The 25,909-nt window shown below is 47.3% G+C and overlaps 2 protein-coding genes across 5 annotated transcripts in view; one reads left to right on the top strand and one right to left on the bottom strand.

The window, feature by feature from the left end:
* Positions 1-8,881, bottom strand: part of LMAN2L (lectin, mannose binding 2 like) — a 39,258-nt gene extending 30,377 nt beyond the window's left edge. Inside the window, exons 1-2 of one of the 2 annotated variants that reach the window (XM_083629610.1) lie at positions 8,662-8,881; positions 7,314-7,432 (exon numbers count right to left, since the gene is read on the bottom strand). In XM_083629610.1, coding sequence (XP_083485736.1) covers positions 7,314-7,432; positions 8,662-8,824 — 282 coding nt within the window. In that variant the 5' untranslated portion in view covers positions 8,825-8,881. The remainder of the gene's footprint in view (positions 1-7,313; positions 7,433-8,661) is intronic. The other variant, XM_083629611.1, reaches the window with a different exon arrangement.
* A 7,811-nt stretch (positions 8,882-16,692) lies between these two features.
* CNNM4 (cyclin and CBS domain divalent metal cation transport mediator 4) overlaps positions 16,693-25,909 on the top strand; it is a gene marked incomplete at its 5' end in the record, with an annotated part of 47,395 nt that continues 38,178 nt past the window's right edge. For 2 of the 3 annotated variants that reach the window (XR_014551184.1, XM_083625771.1), the window contains one exon: positions 16,693-18,226. Coding sequence is in view for 2 of the 3 variants with exons in the window: in XM_083625771.1 (XP_083481897.1) it covers positions 16,693-18,226 (1,534 nt within the window). The remainder of the gene's footprint in view (positions 18,227-25,909) is intronic. The other variant, XM_083625772.1, reaches the window with a different exon arrangement.

The raw sequence follows: 25,909 nt of genomic DNA, 5'->3' as shown, positions 1-25,909 counted from the left end.
CCACTTGGACTCCATATTTAACTTTTTAACTGCCTTAGCTTCCATTGGCGACAGCCACCTTGGAGTTTTATTTTCCAGCAAGTCTTTATATCTGACCCAGACATTTAATAGTGCTTTTCTGACAATATGATTTTTGAAACTTTTATGTGCTTTAACCTTGTCATACCACAAATATGCATGCCACCCAAAAATGTTATTAAAACCTTCCAAATCCAAAATGTCTGTGTTTTCAAGAAGTAGCCATTCTTTCAGCCAGCAGAAAGCTGCCGCTTCATAGTAAAGTTTAAAGTCTGGCAGGGCAAACCCCCCTCTTTCCTTTGAATCCGTTAATATCTTAAATTTAATTCTGGGCTTTTTGCCCTGCCAGACAAATTTAGATATGTCTTTTAGCCACCTCTTGAAACAATCCATTTTATCAATTATTTGCAATGCTTGGAACAAAAACAACATTCTTGGCAATACATTCATTTTTATAGCTGCAATACGGCCTAACAAGGAAAGCTTTAAGTTGGACCAAATCTCCAAATCTTTTTTCACTTCTCTCCAAGTTTTTTCATAATTATCTTTAAACAAATTCACATTTTTAGCTGTCATATTTATACCCAAATATTTCACTTTTTTAACCACAGTTAACCCTGTCTCGTTCTGAAACCTTTCCTTTTCTATCTGTGTCAAATTTTTCTCCAAAACCTTTGTCTTAGACTTATTCAATTTAAATCCTGCCATTTGACCAAACTCTTGAATTATTTCCAAAACTCTTTTCGTGCTAGCTTCTGGCTCTTGTAATGTAAGTACTAAGTCATCTGCAAATGCTCTCAGTTTATATTGTTTAGCTCCGACCTGAATCCCTTTAACCAACTGGTCCCTCCTAATCATATTAAGCAAAACCTCCAGGACCGATATAAAAAGTAATGGGGAGATAGGGCACCCCTGACGTGTCCCTTTTTCAATCTTGAACTCTTCTGTAACCACATTATTTACAATTAGTTTGGCTTTCTGTTCAGAGTATATTGCACCTATACCATTCTCAAACCCTTGGCCTACCCCCATCCCCCGGAGGTTCTTCAACATAAAACTCCAAGAAATGTTGTCAAAGGCTTTCTCGGCATCCACAAATATCAAAACAGCTTTAGTGTTTATGTTCACTTCCAGCTTTTCCAAAATGTCAATTATATTCCTTACATTGTTCGACAAATGCCTTTTTGGGAGAAAGCCCGCTTGGTCCCCGTGAATCTCCTCCATCAAAACTCTTTTCAGTCTCTTTGCTAAAATGTCAGCAAAGATTTTGTAATCCACATTCAATAACGAGATGGGTCGGTAGTTTTTAAGTTGGGTCTTTTCAGTCTCTGTCTTTGGTATAAGTGTAATGTAGGCCTCTCTCCACGTATCGGGTGCCCTTTTCCCCTCCATAATCTCATTGCAGACTTCCTTCAGAGGTTGTATCAACCCTTCCTTCAAAACTTTGTAATATTTGGAAGTCAGTCCATCCGGTCCGGGGGATTTGCCCGGCGTCATGCCTTGAATGGCATCTTCTATTTCTTGTGCTGATATCTCCTGGTTCAATATTGTCTTACTTTCTTGCGAAACCTTTTTCAGCCCATTTTCCTCGAGGAACTGTTGTATGTCCATTTCTTTCTGCGGCCCTTGTGTGTAAAGTTGTCTAAAGTAGTTCTGAAAACAATTCCTAATTTCCGCTGGGTTGCTTATGTTTTTTCCTTCCACTTCTATATTTGTTACCGTGTTGAGTTTTTGTCTCTTCTTTATTTGCCAAGCCAGTAACTTGCCACATTTATCAGCAGATTCAAAGGTCTTTTGTCTCATTTGTTTAATTTTCCACTCTAATTCCATATATTGTGTTTGATGAAATTTGATTTCTCTTAAAATCTCTTGGGATTTTGGCTTCGATCTTAATTGTTTTTCCCCTTCTTTTATCTTTTCCAAAATTCTCTCCTTTTTCTCATTTTGCTTTCTCTTCTTTAAAGTATTTTGCTGAATCAAAAACCCTCTCATCACGGCTTTGCTTGCGTCCCATACTATTCTTTTTTCTACTTCAGACCTTAAGTTGATTTCAAAATAGTCTTTTAAGGTTTTTTGGGCCTTCTTGCAGATCTCCTCATCTCTGAATAAGGTGTCATTCATTCTCCATCTGAAGGAACCAGTTGTTGTTTGCCTCATCACCATCTTTACAGCATTATGGTCGGAGAAAGTTTTTGGGCAGATTTCTACTTTTTTTATGTTCGGAGCCATACTGCTAGTCACCCAGATTTGGTCAATCCTTGTCCATGTCATTTTGGCTTCAGAAAAGAAGGTTCCCTCTCTTTCTAATGGGTGTTTTGTTCTCCAAATATCAATCAAGTCCATATTGTCAGTCATTTCAAAAAAAGTCTTTGGTAGTCTTCCATCTTTTGTTATTACCTGTCTTTGTGCCTTGTCCATATTTGTTGAAACTACTCCATTCATATCTCCCATCAAAATTAAGTTGTAATCCATATGGTCCATCAAGATTTCATGCAACTTCTTAAAAAATTCAGCTTTCCCTTCGTTTGGTGCATAGATTCCCACTATCAAATACTTATCTCCTTGAGATTGAATTTCAATTGCCAAATATCTTCCTTGATCATCTTTAAAGATTTGTTTCGGTTGCAATTTTTCTTTTGCATAGATCACCACTCCTCTCTTTTTTACTCTGTCTGAAGATATAAATTCCTGTCCCAGTCTTTTATTTATTAGTAATTTTCTGTGTGCTCTTGTCACGTGGGTCTCTTGTAGGCAAATCAAGTCCAATTGGTCTTTCTTTAAGGCATGAAATATACTTTTTCTCTTCCTGGGAATGTTTAAGCCGTTACAATTCCAGGTTAGAAGTTGCAGAGCCATGATGGGATTATTTACTCCTTCCTCCTACAGCTCCCTGTTTTTGTTCCTCGTCCGTCGGTGGTGCCGTGTTCGTATCCAATGATGGATGCCCCTGTCCTGGAAATGTCTCTTTCTGTAGGTCTTCTTCGTGCTCTCCCAAGAACTTGTCTTTATCACTTACAGTCTTTATTCTTCTCTTCTTTCCCTTATATTTAAAAGACAAGCCTTGGGGAAATTCCCACCTGAATGGTATGTAGTTCTTCTTCAGCAGTGTCACCAGGTCCTTATAATGTCCTCTTGCGTCCAAGATACTCTTAGGGATGTCTTTAAAAATCTCAAGAAAAAAGTCTTCAATTCGAAGGGCTGTTTGGTAGTGCAGGTTCTGTATTTTATCTCGCTCCTCCTTTGATCTTAAAGTAATAAGACAATCTCTGGGTCGATTCTTCTTCTGTCTTATTCCCAATCTAAATGCACTTTCTATCTTAAAGTCCTCTTTCTTCAACTCCTGCTTCCAAAAATCAGAAAATTCTTTTGTCAAATAATCCACCAAGTTGTCTCCTTCCTTTTCCGGCACAAGTCTGATCCTTAGGTTCCTCTCCTTGCGTTGCATATCCTGCATAGAGAGTGCCAGTTCATATTCGTCCAATTTCTTATAAACTGGTGGAAATTTTTCCTCCGCAGCAGTTGCAATTTCCTTAGCTTCCTCAGCTATCTTTCGTGTTATAGATGAATCTTCCAATAATTTCCCAATTGCTTCTGCATTTGAGTTCACTTTATTCCCTAGGTCAGTTATACTTTTAGTATTTAGGTCAATTTTCCCAGAGATTTCTTCAATTTTTTTATTTGTTTCAGCAACTTGTACTTTAGTTTCTGCAACTTGCAATTTAGTCTCCGCACCTTGCTTTTTTAGTTCCTCCAAAGAGTCATTTATCTTCTCCAATACCTTAGCAAATGATTCTTCTGTAGACATTGCTTTCACTTTTGGCTTTGCAGCCACTATAGTTCCAGAGGCTCCTGTTACAGAAGCCCTTCTTTGCATGAAAGGGTCAATTTTGTATTGTCTGCCAGATCTCAAGGTTGTTTCTTGTAAATCCCCTTTCTCTTTACCATCTGCCATAACAAAGTCTTTTAGTCAAGGTCATTCCCAGACTTTGGAGCTCACAAACAAAAGTTCTCAAATTTTAAACTCCACTTGTTGCTGAAACAATTTGTAGGTCCTCTAGAGGGCGTAGAGTCAGTTCTATGCTTCTCAAAATAATCCCACACTCTTCAAAAAAGAAGGAATAAAAGTTTTCTAGTCCCTTTCAATTTTTCTTTTCTCTTTCAAGGGGATCCCAATCAATAGTGTCCTGTAAGTAACTTTGTAATACCACAGAAACAGTGTTTCAAATTGGGAGTAACCAAAGTCAATTTAAGATACTTTTTAGCTTCTTATAGCAACAGTCCTTAGCCGGTTCCTTTTCTCCGGCAGTCCGATCCCAGGTTAAAGAGCAGCGGTACTTAATCCAATTCTTTTAAATTGGCAGGGAAACACTTTTAAAATCTTCTTCCCCCCCCTCCTGCCTTCGGGGGGGGGGGAGTTCTTTGCTTTGGTGGTGGATTTCTTAAATCCCGCAAGTTTCCTCTCAAGCAGTTACAGCTAGAGTGCCTTTCACTTTGATCTTGCTACAGAACGGAAAGCAGACTTCCTTTTTAGTGCTTATCCGTCTCGGTGCCCAATTTCCTTATTTTAGAGTCCAATTTATACTTTAGCAGTCAATCCTACTCACGGATAGTTGTTCTTTTAATCCAATTTCACGGGAAGAAGTCAGCGCTCTCCGCTAATGGCGACGCGGCTTCGCTTCGCAGGCTGGGTGAAGACGACTCTCAGCACCGCTCCAAGACCCCTCCGCTGCTCCGGAGCCTTTAAAAAGGCTATTTCGCAGCGTCGGGGGGGCGCAAAGGTGCCCGCCGAGTCTCCAGTTCACAGGCAACGCGCCTGTGATTTTTAAGGGTCCCCGCTTCGCCGTAGCTGACAGGACCCGAACCCGCGAAGCAGATCTCTCCCGGAGCTCCGGTTGAGATCCGCCATTAAGCGCCGGCGCTAACCGGAAGTCCATACTTCAGATTTCAAAGCACTCTACTCTTTATTGTTAAACTCCTTAACATATTGTCTATCTTTAACATATACTGTATTTTTCGCACCATAGGGAGCACCTAGTTTTTAGACAGGGAAATCAATAAAAAAAATATTTTCCCCCCCCCAGCCACAAAGAGCAGGCTGCGCACAACCTCTCCCTGCTGGATGGCACAAGCCAAGGCAGCGAGGGGGATGGATCCCGCTCGCTGCTTTGGCTTCCTCTTTAGCCCCGTGCAGCCTCTCCCTGTCGGAGGGGTTGCGCACGGCTATGGAACAAGCCAAGGCAGCGAGTAGGATGGATCCCGCTCGCTGCTTTGGCTTCCTGTTTAGCCCCGCGCAATCTCTCCCTGCCGGGAGAGGCTGCGCAGGGCTAAAGAAGCCATAGCCCCGTGCAGCCTCTCCCTGTCGGAAGGGTTGCACGCGGCTATGGCACAAGCCTGCATTCGCCCCATAGGACGCACACACATTTCCCCTCAATTTTTGGAGGGGAAAAACTGCGTCCAATAGAGCAAAAAATATAATACTTTTAGGCTTCAAAGCACATAAATATCCGTAATCCTTGAGTGTCAGCCAGGCACAAAAAATGGCACCCAGACTTTCCGAGGTGCTCGCAAATGGAGAATCTTTAGGGACAAAATGCGCCTGCCCTTCCAGTTTCGAACCCTGGTCTTAAGGTACAAAAAGTCTTACACTTGCAAAATACATGATCAAAAGCCATGCAGAGTACAGAGCCGAGCATAGGTTGAGAAACACAGAGTTAATGAGAACCATACAATATAATTGGCAGCGAAAGCTTTAAAATTAGAAGCAAAACAGGGAATCCCTCAAGACAGCAAATGCGTAGCAAAAAGGTTGCATTTAAAAAAATATTCAAGGTGTTGCACAGCAATTAAAAGCTATACAATAACCTAACTGTGTGCAAAGCATTAAAAAAAACCCAAGCAAAACAAACCTAAGCAGAAGGAGCTACCTAAAAGCACGGGAAATTACACTAACATTTTAAGCAGCAAAGAAAAATGTTTTAGCAAGATGAGGGAACAACCAAAATAATCTCAAAGATACTCCACAGAGCTGGTGCCACGGCTGAAGGTCTTCACTGAGCCTTCCCTAGAATCGCTTGTTCCCTGAGAGCATTTCTGCCAGCAACTTGCAGCTTTTCCCACTTTGTATTCTTCCATTTCAGTGACTAATTTTGCACTGGCAAAACCAATTTAGTAAACAAGGAGACAAAGGTCACAACTCTGTATTTTAAGACTGTGAGGAGAATAGCCTGGCTTGCGACCAGGTGAAGATGCCTGAGCAGCACAATGGCACCTGTCATCTCCACCACCTAGAGATGCATGCCTGGGAATCATTGAATCTTGACTGTTTCACACACTAATACCACATCCTGTAGAATTCTATTGGTTACATTTTATCTGCACAGCCAGAATGAATTTCAGGAACCAATGCTTTTTCTGTGCTGCCTGAACAGGAGCAGGGAACAATGTTAGAGTATAGTTAATTGTTGTTGCAGTTTGTCTTCCCTTACCCCACCCCACTGCCCTGCTCACAGTTGTGAAGAATATTCTTATGTTATGAATGGTCTGTGTCACCATTAAGAAAAGAGGTTGGAATATGTGGACTGTCCCTGGATAAGGTGACTTTTCTTCCCAAAGTCATTTCTTCTAAAAGCCTTAGCTCAAGGTTGTCATCAGAACTAGCCAGATGTTTGACTGAGAATCAATCACAGTCAGTCCATCCTTTGAAATATAAGACTTCAGAGCTGTCTTACCCAAAAATGGCAACTAGACATTCCGTTCTGGTGACTGCAACCCTGGTTTCAGGAGCTATTTGGCAACGTTCCTAACACTGCTCTTGTGTTGTCATGGGCATCTGATGCTAGCTTTTTTGGTTTTAAAATACCAGTTTACTGAAGCAGCCATGGAGATTGGCACATCAGTCAGCAAGCCCAGTCAGTCAAAGCATTATGATCACTGAAGGTGGCTTTACTGCTTGGAAGCTCACTTAAAGTCATCTCTGATCTTGAGCCACACAGCAACTTCTTCAATATACAGCTCTGGTACAAAGAGAACTTTGTGGCCAACACAACTTGGCTTTGAAACATAGTTCGTTTCACATCTAATTTTGCCTGCACTCCATAATATTTTTCAGCACATCAGACACTCTAAATATTAATCCTCACAGGATTTCATTATCATACTATGAATTGCCTCACCTTTCACTGCTTTATTTTCAGAAAGGATAACATCAACAGGAGAAGAATTTACAAGGCAATTATTTTTGGTGTAATGAAGCCCTAGAGCCCACCTGCAGGCAATTAGAGGAAAATAAGCCTTACCACCCTGTTCCAGAGAGCGCCCTGCTTGCTCTGAATATCTGGAGTGAGACGAACAAACTGGGTCATCACCATCGCATTGCCCATAAGTTCCCACAGAGAGGAGCTGGCTGATCCTACACCTGAAAACGTGAGGAGCAGAGCATTTAAGCCATAATCCTAAAAACAGCTCTTTCATCACAGCTTAGCACAACCAAGAAACAAAAGCAGCAATGAATCTGCAACTGAAAGGATACAGAGACAGCACCCAACTTGTTTTCTCAGTGACTGGGGACAGCACATCATTATGTTTCCCCATACAGGTGAATGGTTGACAGTCACTTCTACTGGGAGAAGTGCATTAATTCACTTGAGGGCAATTAACCCAGCAAGAGTAAGAGTGTTGCTTGCTGGTGGCCCAGGCCTTGCTGGTAGAGATCCTACAGAACGTGTCATGAGGCTCTGTGCACAGAAATACACTGCAACCACCAGCAATGTGCCCCAATCATACCAGCATAAAAGCCCACCCAGTCACAGGGAGAGGCACTCTGCTGGTCAGTTTATTTTTCGTATTATTTCTTAAATCTGTATACCACCCTTCATCTGTAGATCTCAGGGCAGTTCAGAGCACAAAAATACAAGCCAAAAACACAAAATACATAACAAAAGCAAGAACAAGAGTTCACTACATACAGGCAGAACTTCAATCACACCCAAAATTTCTGAAGGGCTTTGCACAAGGAAGAAGGCTTCACTTGTTGTATTCAGAACTTAAATATAGCTACGACAGCCTCCTTTCCATCTAGTCTCATAGGCACACAAACATTGGGAGGCACAGCCTACTCCACAAGGGGCTGCTACTCCCCCCCCCCCGTGCCTTGGATAGTTGCACAGAGCAGAAGCCGAGCAGCTTTGCGTTCCTACTAGGTGCCTTTCAGAGGAAAGGTTCCCACCTGTTGGGTTTCTTATGTGCAAGAGGCTGCTCAGGGCAAAGGGGCAGCCCAAACAGGCAGCCCCACCTTTTCCTTCCATGAGCCCCCCTTGGGCCTAGGGACAAGCTCTCCCTCCCCAAAGCGGGGCATCACCTCCTCCCCCAAGCAGCACCACGGAACATCTGCACAGCTGGCCAACACCCAACAGGTGAAGCACTTTCTGCACAGAAATGCACCATTCAGCCTTCAGTGCCTACATCGCTTTTGAGCAGCTGCCTTGCAGGCAGACATCCAACGGGGGAAGCGCCCCCCTGTGATATGGGGGGGGGGAGCCCAGCCAGGGAGGTCTGTCCCGGGGAGAGCGCCGATGGGCTTGCGGAAGCTGCACCGGGAGGATTCCTGCCTGCCTGCCTGCCTGCCGCGAGGAGGGCGCAGCTCACCCTGGTAAGGCTTGGTGAGGGAGTGCTCCCGCTTCAGGTGCTCCTCCATCTGCTCGGCCCGGGACCCCGGAAGCAGCAAAGGCAGCAGCAGCAGCAGCAGCAGCCCTGCGGGGCCCCGGCCGCCTCTCCGCGGTCGCCCCGCCGCTGCCGCTGCCGCCGCCATCTTGGCCCGTCCTGAGGCCCCGGCGGACTCTTTAAGCAGAGCCCCGCCCCCGTCTCCTCCCACGGCCAGGAACGGACGCCGCTTTCATTGGTTCTCCCTTTAGGTGCCGCCCACTTCCGCGTGTGCGCGCCAGTCTGTTGGCTGCAGGGCACGCCCGTTTCCTTAACCGGCAGAGACGACGAGGTTCTGGGCAGCTTCGCCGGAGGCGTTATCCGCGGAGGAGTCTGGGAAATGTAGTCTGTGGCTCCTGCTGAAGCTGGTGCTGGGAGGCTTCCGGGAAGGATGCTCCGCGCGGTCTGGTCGGGGTTCTGCTCCGCTGGATGTCCCCAGAGGTTTGTCATGGGCAGGTCCCGCCACGCAGTTCAAGCGAATTCGATGCACATTTAAAGCACAAGGCTTCCCCATCCCCCCCCCCCCGCCAGAATCCTGGGAGCTGCAGTTTGGGCTGGGAATTGTAGCTCCGCGAGGAAGAGACGGCAGTGCCCAGGCTCCTGGCGGGGAAGGCACGTGCTCCCAATGTGCTTTCAGGGTAGGAAGTGCGCTGCTCCTTAGAAATTGCTCTATAACGACCAGATAGAGGACTTTTATCTCTTGAGCAGACGTGAGTATAAAGTTGCAGAGTGCAGCAGATCACTTCCCGTGGCTTGCCGGACCAGATCTTGCCCACGGGCATTAAGTTAGCCCCAGCCCAGCCCTGCCCTGCTGCACCCAGTTCTTTGGTGCCAGCCTTCCTTCTCCTAGCCTGTGTTGCTATTTCTCTTCGTCTTTTAAAATGAGCCATCTTTCTCTGAAAATCGATAGTGACCCTCTTGGTGTTCAATAACAGCCCACTGCGGTTAAGTGCTTGCACTGACAAAAACCATGAAATTATTTTTCAGTGTCCAATTAATGCTGGCAGGAAGTCAAGGCCGAAAGCACTGCACTGGCTGCCAATATGCTCCCAAGCCCAATTCAGTACTGATAATCAAAAGTACTGGTTTTAGTACTGCTATACAACACCCTAAACAACTTGGGAATCTGGTTGCCTGAGAGACAGATCAGCTTGAATGTTAACATGGGCTAGGAAGATGGGCTCCCACCTGTGACAGAAGTGGGCAGCCCAGCGGAGAGTCTTCTTGGTGGTTGCATCCCAGCTCTAGCTCACCATCCCTCTGAGATTCACCAACACAACTGAATTGTCACTGCCAGGTGAAGACTGGGTCATATCTACACCAATACTCTTCTACCGCTTTAATAGTCTTGGCCTCCTCCAAAGAGTTGTGGGAACTGTAGCTTACTTCTCCCAGCACCCTTCACACAGTAATTTATACTTTCCACACCAATTTTTCCGTCAATAAACCCCTGTGGATTTGCCTGCATGTCAAAAAGAGATGTGTGAACCAGTATATCCCAGGTCAGCAACTGAGCTGATCAAGAAGCTTCAGAAGTGCGTCAGAAGCCTGGCTGACTTCAGCTAGGGTCACATCCCCACCATGCATTTAAAGCACATTTATACCCATTTGACAGCCATGGCTTCCCTCAAAGAACCCTGGCACTGTCCTTGACCCCTCACAGAGCTTCAGGTCCCGGGATTATTCAAAGTCGGACATGATGTGTCACTGGTCTCATGCTGTGGAATACTCTTCCATAAATGATTCTGCACACATTCTAACTACTAATTTCTTTCTTCTTTTTAAAAATGTATTTATCATTGTCATTTTACAATTAAAACAATAGATAATAATCCGAATACCACTAGGGTTGCCAGGATGTCTGGGGAATTCCAGATATATGGCAACCCTAAAATACACATTTAGTTTCAACTTCTCCCCACCTTTTCCATGGTTTGCTTCATTATTTTCTCTTCCACTACATAGTCTAATTAATCTTTTCATTTTCTCTCTTTCTTATATAAATTTATTTAATTTTCAAATTTATGAACAGTCATCAAGCAAACAAAACAAAGGAAAAATTCCATCGATTCTCCTGGGCTCCCCCCCCCCACCTTGTGGGTCCTTAGGTTAACCTTTTTCTCCTGCAACTTCTCTGTTGATCCAATTCTATTCAATCTCCATTACAACATAGTCCAACATTTAACTATAAGTGTTATTCCAATCCTACTAATAATTTTATTTGTTTACAATGATTTTTAAGGTAAATTATATATTTCCCCCATTTCTGAAGATGCAACTCTTTACCCTGGCTTCTGACACTTGAGATGCACCATATTTCTGTGACTGAAAGCTGTTTTAGACTGTTTTTAATAATGGGTTTTAGTTGTTGTAACCTGCTCTGGGACTGTAGGGTGAAGGATAGGTAATAAATTAGCAACAAGGAAGTTTTATTTTACCTGCCTATATTGTTGTAAACTGCCTTGATATTTTATAGGAGTGGGCAATGTGTGAATATGCTTATCACAAATATATACATATTCCATAGATCAGGGTGAAGGGCTGCTTTCAGCCTGAGGGCTGCATTCCTAACCTTCCAGGGGCCGCACACCGGCAGTGGACAGGCCAAGAGGCAAGAGCAGGTGAAGGAACTAAAGCAAATTTTACCTTTGTACAGTCATAGGCTCATTTCTCCACACACTCCTGTGCTCCTCTCCATCCCTATCCAGGCACCCAAGAAGTATTAGCCGACTTCCAGGACACATTCCAACCAGGTGCAAACATTCAAATCGGGTGTGAAGCAGGATGGGTAAGGCTGCAGCCTGGGGAAAGTCTCAAGGGCCGGATACAGAGATGCAGAAGGTCGCATTCTGCCCTTGTTGAACTTGGCTGGGTGGAGGAGGGGACGCAACTAGAATAAGTTGGCTCTGCCTGTCCCTGGCTCTGGCTCCCCCCACAGTGGGGCTCCCGGCCCTCCCCACTACCAACCCCACCTGGTGCCACTGCCAATCAGACAAGTCAGAGATTCCTACTCACACCTCCCTCTCCATCCTCCATCTAAGCATGCAAGAGGGATTGTAATAGTTCAAGGGCAGGATCCAGCCAGGAAAAAGCATTGAAGAAGTGGGTGGCGCAGAGCCAGAGAGGAGCAAGGTCTGGGAAGAGGGGGCAAGGGCCACATTTTGCCCCTGAGCCTGAGATTTCCCACCCCTGCTGTGCAGGTTGCAAAATTCAGCATTTCTTGATATGGGAGATTTCCTTCTTGTGACCCACTTGACTAATATAAGAGGCTGCTTTAGTTACTGTGCCTGGATTTCCATTTGTTCTGCACCAGCTGAAGTGGCCTCATCAGAATGGTCTGCCCAATTGCTTTTTAAATAACTTATTGTGTTCTACTGAGCTGTTAAAAAACCCACATGTTCCCCCAAGAAACTGGCTGCATTTCAGGCATAAAAGGGCAAACTCCTTTGTCAGTGTGCTCCGTCTAACAATCTGTAAAGCTTTTTTGAAATCTTGGGCAGGGGATGAAAGGCACTATATAAATGCAAAATATTTATAGCCTTCCAAGCATTACTACCCAGGCAGATTGCCAGACAGACCTTGCTGGTTTGCTTTGTTGCCATAACATGAAGCCAGCAAGCAATGCTTTCTAGGGGGACTGTTTCCTTGCCATGTTGCACTGCAAATTGCAAACCTCTGTGAAAACCACAAAAAGTCAAGTCAAGCCCTAAATAGAAAACTACCCATCTGCTTTGAGCATGTCCACAATGCAGATTTGCGATGATTTTTTAAATAGTTATCCCCTTTCCCCAGGGAAGTCTGACAGTGGAAAGTGTATTTCTGTCACAGAGCTTAGGAATCTGTAACGGAGAATTCTCACTGACTGCAGTAAAACAACAATTCTCCAGATTCTGTGGAAGAAGCCATGACAGGGAAGTGAGCCTAAAAGCAGAAGGGCAAGGTCACAGCCCTGCCATTCATTTGGTACACTCTTATGCTACGTTAACAGTCATGGAGAATCCTGGGAACTGTTAAGGGTTCTGGGAAGTGAATCTCTTTGAGGCCAGCACCCTTAACAAACTGCAGTTCCCGGGATTTCCCTTGGCTGTTAAAATGGTGTAAGGGTGCTTTAAATTTACAGTGGGGATGTGATCCAGTTGGCAGTGTGGCTTCTCAGCTGTATGACACACAGATGTTGAGGATATGAAGCTTCCCACCTGTCACTATTGACACCCTGAGGAAATCTCCATTTGTTCAATTTCTGTGCGTTGAGCTGCTGCTAAAGGCACAGGACCAAAGGCAGTGATCAAGGGACACAAGAAGAGCCTGCTGGATCAGGCCAAGGGCCCACCCTGTTCTCACAGCAGCCAGCCAGCTGTCTCTTGTGGGAAACCTGCAAGCAGGACCTGAGCACAAGGGCACCCCCCCCCCCCGGCTGTGGTTTCAGAAGCATTGCTGTCTCCAACTGCGGAGACAGAGCAGAGCCATTATGGCTAGAAGCCATTGATTGCCCTTCCTGAATGAATTTGTCTAATCCTCTTTTAAAGGCATCCAAGTTGGTGGTGGTTGTTGCCTCCAGTGGGAATGAGTTCCGCAGTTTAACTATACCCTGGGTGAAGAAGCTCTTCATTGTATCTGCCCTGAATCTTCCAATGTTCAGCTTCATTGGGTGTCCATGAATTCTAGTGTTGGGGGGGGGACTTTTCTCTATTCCCTTATGCCATGCATAAGTTTATGAATTGCTATCATGATTCTTGCCTTTCCTGTATAAACTAAAATGTCCCAAGCACTGCAACCTTTTCTCACAAGGCAGTTGCTCCACGGCAGGTCATTTGGTTGCCCTTTTCTGAACCTTTTCCAACTCTGCAATATCTTTCTCAAAGTGAGGCGACCAGAACTGTACACAGTATTCCAAATGTGGCCAGACCATAAGAGTTGCATAATGCCTTATGATATTGGCAGCTTTACTTTCAATTCCTTTCCTAAGGACCAAGGGACCGTGTAGCGAAGGGCAGGCTCTAAATATGCTGGATAAATTAACAAACAAACAAAGTCCCAGGTATGCCTTTGACACATGAACTTTGCCCAATGCAGTGCTCTTTAGGGCCAAGGTGTTTTGGAGAAGGCATGCACAAGTTTTGAGTCACAAAGAAGACCACATCAAAGACAGAATGAAGAGGTTGTTAATTAATGCTTACAAAGAGACCAAATTCTAGTTAAAAATGCAAGCAGTTCAGGTCATAAAAATTCAGCTCTGAACTTAGGATTGTATGGAACAGTCATCCCTTGAGAGATTGCACCCCACGCATAACCAGGTAATAATAATAATAATAATAATAATAATCAGACACATATTTTAAGTGCCACTTAAAACCACTCTTGGCAGATTAATCCTACGTTATTATTTTTTAATTCACCACATTTTAATATTGAAAACCACATTGGACAGGTATTGTTTGACTGAGAGTGTTCCTCTCTGGTATTTTCATTCTCCCCCATCAGACACCAGAATTTCCAGCTTGAGTTCTGCTAACAAAGCATTAATGAAGATCAATGACAGCAGGGTTCTTCTGCATTAAATTCTAATATTTATGCATCTCCCTGCCATTATTGCCTTTTACCTTTTTAATGTGAGCCTAAATCTCCTGAATAATTAAAAGCCGGGCTAAAATAGATGTAAAAATGGTACCAAGTAAAGGCGAAGCTCTTTTGGGGCCCTGGGCCCAAGAAAGGCTCTGTGGCATTTGGAAGGGTTGCCCACGGGGGGGGGGGGCGGCCCTCAGGTGGGCATAGATGGCCCAGCAGGACAGAGAGAATGAGGTGAAGGGATAATTTAGGGAAGAAACAGGCCTCTGGCCGTCCCAGCGCAGCACAAACAAGGCAGAGAGTGAGGCTCCTGCTGGTGCCCGTACCTTGAGCACTTGCAGGCCAACAGAAACCGAGCCTGGTGCAACCGTCCCTCATCAATGCGCCTGCAGGCTGATGGCAACGCTTTGCCTGTTGAATTTCACCTGCTTTTCCTGCAGGGTGATGTGGGGGTTTTCAGGCATAGGAGACCACACACAATGAGCTTCATGGCTAAGTAGGATTTGAACCCTGGTCTCCCAGGTCCTTGTCTGACAGACCAACCACCACACACTTGCTTTTGAATTACAACTCCACAGTGGTTGGGACATCTGAAGGGCTCCAGCTTAGTCAGTCTACACTTACTGACAGCCGGTGACAAAGGTTTTAGACAGGAGTAGCTCTCAGCTTTGCCTGGAGATACCAGGCTCAAACTTCGATTCTTCAGCATGCAGAGTGTGGGCGCTGAAGCCACGACCCTTTTCTCTGCTACTCTCTTGTGCATCTTCCTTCTGCCCCCAGCTCCCCCTTATGGTGTGTTTATCAAATTTATACTCAGCTTTTCCATCCAAGATAAAACTGCTAGAGTACAAAAAATATTCATGTACAATATAAAAGAAAATCACCAGTGTTTCTGAATTTTTTAAAATCACACTTTTTAATTTATTTCATAAAAATTTTAAAAAGTTGAGTACCTACCCTTCTGGCTTCTTTTTGAAGCAGCCAGTGTTTACAAAGCAGTTCAAGTAATAGCTGGAAAAAATACACTCAGTTTTTCCTACTGATTTCCTGTAAATTCTTCAGACCTTTCCACCAATAGGGCACAAGTGACAAAAAGAATATAGCAAAAGCACCTTCCTGGTGTAAGTAGGTCGGGAGTTTCAGTTTGGGCACTGCCACACTAAAATATCTATAAAAGATATAGAGAGATATTTGTTTAATTCCAGAATTTCAGTAATGGAACGAAAAGCATATGAAACAAGTCAATTCAATGACTAAAAGGGAGCTAAAAGGTGAAAAGGTACAAATGATAGAGCAAGCATGTACAAAGTGCCTTTCCCTCCAGAGCATCAGAACTTAGAATAAAAGCCCACCCACTTAGGTCTGCATTCCTCTTCTCTTCTGCTGATTCCAACTCTGACTGAAACATTGAGTAGAACAACACCATACATTTAAAGCACATGACGGTGTGATGCAGCAGAAAAATAAACCAATGCAATTCTTTGGCTGCATCAACAGAAGTCTAGTGTCCAGATCAAGGGACGTAATAGAACTGCTCTATTCTGCCTTGGTCAGAGCACACCTGGAGTATATGACCAACTCTGGGCATCCCAAATTAAAAAGAATGTTGTGCAGAGCAGTGTGACCAAGAAGATCAAGGGCCTGGAAACCATAGAATCATAGAGTTGGAAGGGACTCCCAAGGGTCATCTAGTCCAACCCCCTGCAAAGCACGAATCTTTTGCTCAACGTGGGGCTCAAACCCATGAGCCTGAGATTAAGAGTCTTGCGCGAAATGACAGCCATCTTCAAATATCTAAAGGGCTGTCAAATGGAAGGTGGAGAAAGCTCTTTTCCTGCTGCTCCAGAGGGCAGGACCCCAACTAGTGGCTTCAAATTGGAAAAAGGAGGTTTCGACTAGACATAGGAAGAACTTTCGAAGGTGAGAACTGCTCAGCAGCGGAAGAGATTACCTGGGAAGGTGGGACTGGCCTTCCTTGGAAGTTTTAGAACCGAGACTAGATGGCTTTAGCTGTGCTTCCTGCACTAGATGACCCTCGGGAGCCCCTTCCAAGTCTGATTCTCGCCCTCCCAAGGCTCGCGGCGGGGGGGCCAACTTGAAGAAAATATTGGGGGGGGCTGTAAGCCCCGCCCCGCATAACTGACCACACGATGCAAGGCAGAGACACTATTTGAATGGGAATGCCCACCAGCTTTTTTGGGGGGGCGCCTCAAATATTTTATTGTGGGGGCCGAAGCCCCCCCCCCCCCCGACCACGGGACTGGGCTCCTGCGAGTCGCGGGAAGTGTAGTTGTTCCGGGTGCTGCTTGGAAGTTGCTCCGGGGGCGGCGGGCGGGCGCGCCCTGCCCGTCTGGGGCGCCTCCTTAAGCGGCCGGCCCCGCCCCGGCGCTGCCCGGCGGGCGGGCGGGCGCTATGCAAAGGAGGCGAGCCCGTGACGCCGCGCGCTCCGGCGGCCGTGGACAGTCGCGGCGCCCGCGAGCCCAAGTCAGCGAGCGCGGCAGGAGCGGCGGGCCGGGCGAGGCTAACATGGCGCTGGGCTGGAGCGGGCGGCCGCGCGGCGGAGGGGGCGAGGCCGGGGCGGCGGCGGCGAGGCTGGTGGCGCTGGTGGCGCTGCTGTGCCCGGCGCCCGCCGCCGCCGCCCGCGCGGGGCCCCCCCGGGTGCTGGGCATGAGGCTGGAGAGCAGCGACCTGCCGGCGCCCGGCGCGGCCAGCTTGTCGCCCATCCAGGTGCTGGAGGGCGCCGAGATCAAGCTGCGCCTCTACGGGCTGGGCATGCACGCGCGCGTCTCCGAGCTGGTCTCCTTCTCCGAGGTGGGCCCGGTTGGCAACGCCTCCTCCTCCTTCTGGGGCGAGGCCGCCAACGCCACCTGCCCCGAGAAGACGCAGGACCTGGTGGTGCAGCCGCGCGCCGAGGAGAGCCGCGACACCTCGGCCCTGGTCTCCGTCAAGGTGCAGCTCCTGCGCAAGGCGGAGAAGTCCAAGCTGTACGTCCTGTGCACGCAGAGCGGCCCCGGCCAGCCCTGGCTGCCCCTGGAGGGCCGCGACGCCTTCCTGCAGGTGGTGGAGGAGAAGAAGCACCTGCTGCCCCTCTGGTTCCAGGTGATCCTCATCGGCTGCCTCCTGGTCCTCTCGGGCATGTTCAGCGGGCTCAACCTGGGCCTCATGGCCCTGGACCCCATGGAGCTGCGCATCGTCCAGAACTGCGGCACCGAGAAGGAGAAGCGCTACGCCCGCAAGATCGAGCCCATCCGCCGGAAGGGCAACTACTTGCTCTGCTCCCTCCTCCTGGGCAACGTGCTGGTCAACACCACCCTCACCATCCTCCTCGACGACCTCATTGGCTCGGGACTGGGGGCCGTTGTGGCCTCCACCACGGGAATCGTCATCTTTGGGGAGATTGTCCCGCAGGCCCTCTGCTCCCGCCATGGCTTGGCGGTGGGGGCCAACACCATCGTGGTCACCAAGTTCTTCATGCTGTTGACCTTTCCCCTCTCCTTCCCCGTCAGCAAGCTCCTGGACTGCGTGCTGGGTCAAGAAATTGGCACCGTCTACAATCGGGAGAAGCTGGTGGAGATGCTGAAGGTGACGGAACCTTACAATGACCTGGTGAAGGAGGAGCTGAACATGATCCAAGGGGCTCTGGAGCTTAGGACTAAGACCGTGGAAACTGTCATGACCCCACTGCACGACTGTTTCATGATCAACAGTGACGCCATCTTGGATTTCAACACCATGTCTGAGATCATGGAGAGTGGCTACACTCGTATCCCCGTCTTTGAGGAGGAGCGGTCCAACATTGTGGATATACTTTACGTCAAGGACCTGGCCTTTGTAGACCCTGATGACTGCACCACCCTCAAGACCATCACCAAGTTCTACAACCACCCTGTCCATTTTGTCTTCCATGACACCAAGTTGGATGCCATGCTGGAGGAATTCAAGCTGGGTAAGGCAGATGGCTGTTAACCAGAAGGCTGGTGGTTTGGTCCACCCAGGGATGGCAGTGGGCAGGATTTCTGTGTTGCAGGGGGTTGGACTAGATGATCCTCGGGGTTCCTTCCAATTATATGGTTCTGTGAAAGGGGGGAGGATGTGCATCTAATACTAGACTGGCAAAGTTAGGGCCACCCCACACATTAATGTGGGAAACCTGGGTTTGTTACCTAGTGTATTCTCACCTAGGAATTTCAACAGTCACAGGTCTCCAGTGAGTGTCTGTATAACACTCGTGTGCATTCTCATGTTGCATTTACAGCAATGTGGGAAGACGCCGAGTCTAGAATGGGCTGAGTTTGGTTGTCTTCTTGAACAGGTTATGTAGCCCAGTCCTACAAAGATTTACTCAGAAAAGTGGAATTGACATTTCATTCTAACAATGATCTCCAATTTTAGCATCAGCAAAACTCTGAAGTGGAGTAATGCTATTCACCCCCACCCGTTGTATGCTAGTATAAAACAGCCTTTATCTTATGCACACACACAAACATCAGATCCGTTTGAAACAAGGTCTTGAAAGCCCGTTTTGGGGGGTTACATTGTATGTACATTTTTTCCATGTAGGGAAACTATCTAACAGGGATCAAATAGGATGAAAGTGAGAAATGAGATATTTCCCGCCTTGGAGCAGATTAGCTGGGTGAAGGGCTAAAAAATTACAGCTGATTTCTCTAGCATTAAACAAGAATCACTGAGAATCTAGGCCTTGGGAAACTTAGTTGCAAAAGAAAAATATTTTTAAAGCTTTGAGAGTTGATAAGTGGGGAGGGCAGGTATATTGGACGCCCTCAGCGATTCAGCTAACTGCTGTGATGTTTTCCCCCATTTAAAATGCTTCAGTTCTTGGAGTTGTTGATACAGTTTCATTGCCAAAGGGATGTTTCCAACCATTTCTGGAGAAGTACCAGGAAGTCTAGATGTTAAGATGAAGTCAACCCTGCTTGATGCTGGAAGCTCTTAAAGCCACACTGCTAAAGCCTCAACCTGTGTGTTGCTTTGCAAAGACCCCCCCACCCCCTGCTCCACCCCTGTTTCCCTCCTGGAGGATACAGTAATGTTTTGATTTCTTTGCAAAGCTCCACCGAGGCCCACAGGGTATCTCAGTTGGTAGAGCACGAGACTTTTAATCTCAGGGTCATGGGTTTGAGTCCCCATGAGGAAAAGATTCCTGCATTGCAGAGGGTTGGACTAGATGATCCTCAGTGTCCCTCCCAACTCTGCAATTCTATGATTCTGTGAATCATAAAGACACGCTGCACCTCGAAATTCTCCTCCACAAGCACCATTTCTCCTCATTTCAAAGGAGTTCAGCACAAGAAGATTGCACCCTGGTATTGCTGTTGTTTCTAACAATTAAACATGTTGACATGTATCAGTAAGGAGAAAGGGGAAGGTTGCCTTTGGCTGGGGAGGGGGTTACTCTTATATGAATGTCTTCCTTCCTTTTGCAATCTAAACATGCCCTCATGGGATGATGGTTGAAATCCTGCCGAAAAAGTGAAACTACTCAGTCTGTACATGCATGTATTTTGTTGTTCTTCATTTCCTACTTGAAGGAAGTGCATCTGCCCTTTTCTGCACTGAGTCTGTCAGTGAAGAGCAAGCTAGCTGAGGTTTCAAAAGTACTGCGGAGTTCTGATGTGGTTAAATGCCATTGCAATGTTTGTAACGTGGCAATGACCCTTTATAACCAAAACATTGAACACCTCCTTTGGGTGTAAGGAGATTGCCTTTAAGACCAACTTTCGCCAAATTGGACCAAAAACCCCATCAGCCGCACTCAATGCTGGCTGGAGATGGTGGGAGTTGTAGTTCAAAGCATCAGGAGGGCACCAGCTTGGCAAAGGCTGTTGTAGACAGTTGTTCTAAACCAGGGGTCAGCAAGGTTTATTTTTCCTGGGCCGGATCGGTCCTGCGGAGATCCTCCATGGGTCGGATCATGTGCCTGCAATTTTTGGTGTCTGCACAGACGCAATTTCTGGCACCGCAGAAGCGAGTCCCCACGCTGTGCTGCGCTGCGCTGGTTTAGCACAGTGCGTGAGCGGGCAGCTTGGTTCAGGGCTGGTTCATGGGCCGGTCAAACGACCTCCATGGGCCGCTTCCGGCCCATGGGGCTTAGGTTGGTGACCCCTGTTCTAAACAGTGTGCCGTGAGAGAATTAATATTCAGTTGTTTAAATGTATTAACACTGAATTGTTTTTTTAAAAAAACAACAACAATTAAAGGCTTGGGTGAGCTCAATGTGCTTGTCTTCAGAGGTGAGGCTGCTTGCTGCTTCTCTGCATGATGCATTGCACTGACTTTGCCAGTTGCCACCTTCCAGTGGGGGTGAGTAACTACTTCTGCATTGGGTGTGATGGCATGGCCTCAGAAGAGGTTACCCATTGCTTCTATGTGAACCATCACCTCTGTTCTAATTAGTTTGTATGGCTGGGGAGTTATTTTGCTGAGTACTGGTTTTGACCTGGTCATTCACTCAGTCACTGCTGATGCAGAGATGATGCAGAATTGCTCACCCTCCAAGGAAGCTGCCCATTGTGTCCACTGCTTTGCAATGAGGAGGCAAACTGAGATCTGTGACTCATGCAGAACTACAGGATGTGAACTAACAGCACAGTCCTCAGATATATACTCGGCCCGTTTAACACCCAGCCATGGCTTAATATGATGAACATATTGTGGCTGCTTTGCTCCTGCACTGAGCTCAGCTAAGCTGTGCTTTAGCTCAGCGTATCATCCAAACCCTGGCTCATAGCTTACCTCTCTCCAAACAAACCATGAGCTGTAACCAAGGCTTGCCCAGGTGAGCAAAACCACAGGTCCAGGTTTCAGTGATATACTAAGCTTCTCTCCTAATTGAATTACTCTAAAAGCTGAGATCGTCCAGCAGTCACCAGATTTGTGGTGCAGGAGTAGCCCTCCAGATGAAATTGGACTGCCTCTCCCACCTGCCCCAACCAGTGTTCGAAAATAGCCGGGCACCAGGCACAGTTTGCTACTGGAGTGGGACCAACTGTGGAGATTTCTGAGCACCAGATTGGCGACCACAGTTTAAAAATCTGCCTTAGTCCATAGTTAATGCCATTTCCATTTCCACTGTGTGTGTTTCTTCTCCGGTTGCATACTGGAAAAAGTGAATTGTTGGAAGAGCAAGCTACAGTCAAGTTAGTTAAGATCATAGAATCGTATAATTGTTGCATTGGAAGGGACCCCCAGGGTCATCAAGTCCCAACTTCCTGGCGAATAGACATTCTCTTGTGGCGACCTTAACCTAGATTTAAGTTTCTAACAGTGGCCCCAACCAGCATGGACAGTGGTCAGAGCTGATGGGTGTTGTAGCCCAGCAGTATCTGACGGGCACTGTGTTGGCTATTCTTGCCTTAAAATGCAAGAATCTGTCATGGGTGGCTTTGACCCTCTGTGTGAGAGTATAGTCTCATGAACTTTTCCCACTGCATCTCTTGCTATGTTTGAGTCACCAGAAAGGCTCCCCAAAGGCATGGGGGATTCTCCTTCTTTTCAAAGGCCTAGGACTGAAAGACTTTAAAAGCTTTGTGTCTATACTTTGTGGCAGACTGAAGACCTTGACGCTGATGGTCTGAGCTGGCATGTTCCATTCTCAAAGGACTTAAACAGCTTGCACTCCAACTTTGGTGAGGGAAGGGAAAGTTGTCAGTTTGACTGGGATTATAGACCTCACACAGGGATAGTTTGGGAGACTGGGAACTGGTCCTGGTATATATAGAAACTTTTAAGGGACCAGAGGAGTTGAAGGAAGGGATCCACAGTCATTCATGGAACCTGAAGAAGCAGGAGATAGAGGACAGTGCTTAAAGTTGCAGTGCTAGGGTCTGGAGGGGTGCATGTTTGGAGGCAAGGGGAGAGGAGTGTTAAGAACAGTGTTCGAAACTGAGATATGAAAGCTAGGAGCTAAATGGCACTTTAAACCAATGTTATGGGTGCAACAACGGAATGTCTGGGCATGCTTTTTTATAACAAGAATACAAAGCTGAAAATGAATGAACTGCAGCTAAAATATTATGTTCATTTTTCACATGGTCTAGTCCTTTCCCTGCCCACCCCACTAATATTCTTAAGAGGGTCTCTTTTCCAATCTTCAGAGAGTAGCTGGAAGTGGGGAGGCAGAAAAGGGTCCTCCTTTCCTTCCACTCCGCAGTTTTAATCTGAAATCTTACGCACAGTACTGCGCCCAGAGCTCAGAAACTACTCTCACTACTGAAATTCCCTGTCGCAAAATGTGCCTAGAACAAAGGGAATTTCGAACACTGGTTAAGAAGGTTGGTCAAGGGACAGGATGGCTAAAGGAAGTGGGACAGAGTGGCCGTGGCCAGAAAAGCAAGTGTCTGAGGGGGGAAAACAGTTGGTGGACCTGGTGTGCCAAGAAGCGAGTCTGATTGGAGCATTACTACAGGGGTTCTCCGTTTGTGGACCACCAGTGGTCTGTGAGCTTCATTTAGATAGTACGTGGCATCGTGTATCCCCATAGTAGCTGGGATGTGGAGGGATACCTTTTGGATTTTCCAAGTTGGACACCAAAATGTCTTTGTATAGCTCTGGGAAAAGATGCCAGCTTGTCTGGGAGCATTTAGCTGGTACAAGAACCAAGCACTTAAAAATGAGCTGTTAAGGAGGACTCCAAACTGAGAATCTACTCAAACAGCAGTAGCAAATATCCTCTGTGGGCTGGAGGGGGGAGAGAGAGCACTGGCAAAAGGCAGAGGACAAGTTCACAGATGGAGGGACAGCTCGCTAGCTGTAAATCGATGGGAGGAGCATGTGACAAGCGCCCGATAGCTCACCCAGCCCAGAGGGCACATCAACAACAGATGAGGGAAAACAAGAAGAGACAATGGCTGTGGAAACCCAGAGCTTAATTTGAGCTAAAGCTCAGCGAAAGCTAGGCCCCATATCTTTCAATGCAGGCATGCATTCCTGAAGCCTGTGAAAATAATACTGCAAGTGTAGAGCAATTAAGCATGTGCAGAGTATAATTCCCTCACCACATTCGGTCCCCTCTCCCAGTGTCTGTGACAGGCAGGAATGGCTTCCAGGGAGGAATGGCTCTAAGAATTAAGCGCTGCTTTGGGGATATATTTGCACCTCCAGCTGCCTCCCTTTTAGCATTGAAGGAGGAAAGAAAAAGACCAGTGCAGAGGATTTTTAAATCTCTGAAGGCAGGAGCAGCCTATGCCCTGGGAGACCAGATCCTAAAAAGGCATAACACAAAAGGAAAAGGGATTGGATGGGAGGTGGACGAGAGCAAACCCTGGCACTTGTTCTTGGTTGCAAAGTTCAGCCAGCTGGGATGGAAAGAGTTAATGGAGCAGAGGATCCAAAAGCTGCTGATCTCACAGCAGAGCTGGAAGAGTGCATGGGAGTAGCGGGGGGGGGGGGGAGCTGCCCCCAATCAATAAATAAAAATAAAAATACATATCTAACTGAGGTTCTGCCCCCCCCTAACATAAATCCTGACTACGCCCATGGAGGAGTGGTCCTGCTCCTCTTCTGCTGGTCTGCTCTAGCTGCTTCTTGTTGTTGTCACAATAAATAGTACGTAGATTTTGCTCAAGGCTGGGCCAAGGCTTGAACCTCCCTGGGTCGCACTTTTAGTCCGTTCTGGATCCCTGTTGCTGGAAGCCACAGGAAGGGCAAGAGCTGTTGTGCTTTGGTGCCGCTTGCTGGTTTCTCGCAGGCATCTGGGTGACCACTGTGAGGACAGGGTGCTGGACCACATGGGCCATTGGCCTGATCCAGCAGCACTCTCCTTATGATGTTCTTCCTTGCACAACACCAGTAGAATTCAGCATTTACTGGTGCAATTCTTTAAAAGTTATATTTTGATTCAGACAAGAACAGCAAGCCATTCATAGTTACCCACACATAAGAGCCTATAGGAGAATCGTGTGAACATTCCATTTTTCCTGTTCCTGCTCCAGACCTTACAAGCCTAAAAAACTTTCAGAGATCAGATTTTATTTCCAGGTGCCATCATTTCTCTTAAGTGTCCAGAAGGATGCATGTTTGACTGTGTCGGTAAAGAACAGCACACACCCTCGTCCCTGTTTGGTGTTAGAGGGGGCTACTTTCAGGAAGGTTGGACTTTTGGGGTCTTCCATCCCACAGATCTGGAGAGGCATCCTTTGAATTTCTGGCTTGTCCAGTGAGGGTGCTTGATAGGCCTCAGTCGTTGTTTTGTGGACTGTGGCTCTGCAACGTTCTCTTGCTCTCTGTGCTGTTTTGGGAGTGTCAGGGGAGATGAACCTTACTCTGCTTTTCAGGTCTTGTTTGCCTAGGGCTGTGTCCGCCTTGAGCTGGAGGCATTACCCTCCCTCCCACCCCCACCCACCTGAGGAGAACTTCCTGTCACTGCTGTGACCCATGGCCAACTGGCTGACACAGAGCTGGACTGCCCTCACTACAAAAGAAATGGCCATCATGGATGGCTTGCTGCAGGGGTCGCCAACATGGAGTTCTCCAGATGTTGGATCCCAGCTTAAATCAACCCCAGCTAGCACTGCCATGGGTCAGGGGGGATGGGAGCTGCTGCCAATAACATCTGGAGGCCACCAGGTCCACACTCTAAGGAGCAGTTGCAGCAACTGGAGACCCCTCGCCCTCCACCCGTTTATGTACCTTCCTCCAATGGGTAGAGTTCATGCAGCTGGAGACTACACCTTCATGGAAGCTGCTTCCTCTCTTCCCACTTCAATTCTCTCCTGGCTCTTGGAGACAGTGGTGCAGGAGAGGGTGGGGAGGCACTTGCCTGGCCTGCCTCTTCCTCCTCTTCCTCCAGCTCTGAAGCTTCTTCTGCCTCTGATTCTTGCCTCTTGGCTGGTACAGGTCCCCAGGTCACTGCCCTCCGCTCCTCTCCAGCCCCCCTCCCCCTGGTGCACACTTGCCCTCATCCTGCCAGTCCTTGCCAGTGGCTTGGCAAGAGTATGAGTTGGTGCCAGAAGCAAGATTTGAACTAGGGGCTCTTGGCTTGTGCTCCTAGTTGCAGTGCAGTGCTGCCTCTGAGCTGCTCATGGAACTTGGAGTTTCAGTGACCGATGATCCCGGAGTGTTCTGAGAACTTGAGGTGCTCTGTCCGCAACCCCCACCCCAAGCTGGAGGGTATGTGGCACATCTGAATGTGCCACATGTAGGCCGTGTTACCTCCACCAGAGCCTCACAGAGCCAGCCTTACTCCCAGGTGGGTGGATTCCTCAGCCTCCTGCTCACCTGTTGCATCTGAGGGCTGACAAGCAGGGATGGACGGATGAGTTTATTTCTGGTCCATGGCTGCCAGGCTGCATGCTGCCAGGCCCTGCCCCCTCTGCCAGTCCCAAGGGTAGTCAGAGCCCTGTGGGTGCCTTTACTTTCAGAGGCCACCTGCTGAGCCCCATCTCTCATCAACCTTAACCCCTTACTTTCCTTCTTCCAGCCTCTTTCTCTTGCAGTATCACCCACTCTCTGCTCTCCTCCTTTCTGGCTTCCCTGACTTCAAAGCCATCCGCTCTACCTGCTTTCTCTCCCTCGGTTTGGGACCCTTCCAGGGAGATGCTGCCAGCTGCCTTTTCATTCTGTGGCTATTCCTGCTGTGCTGGAAGCCTCCTTTCTCAGAGGCTGATCA

This window comes from Podarcis filfolensis (assembly GCF_964270895.1).
Source record: "Podarcis filfolensis genome assembly, chromosome: 8".
Classification (NCBI taxonomy): domain Eukaryota; kingdom Metazoa; phylum Chordata; class Lepidosauria; order Squamata; family Lacertidae; genus Podarcis; species Podarcis filfolensis.
This window is presented reverse-complemented; position numbering and strand designations above follow the sequence as displayed.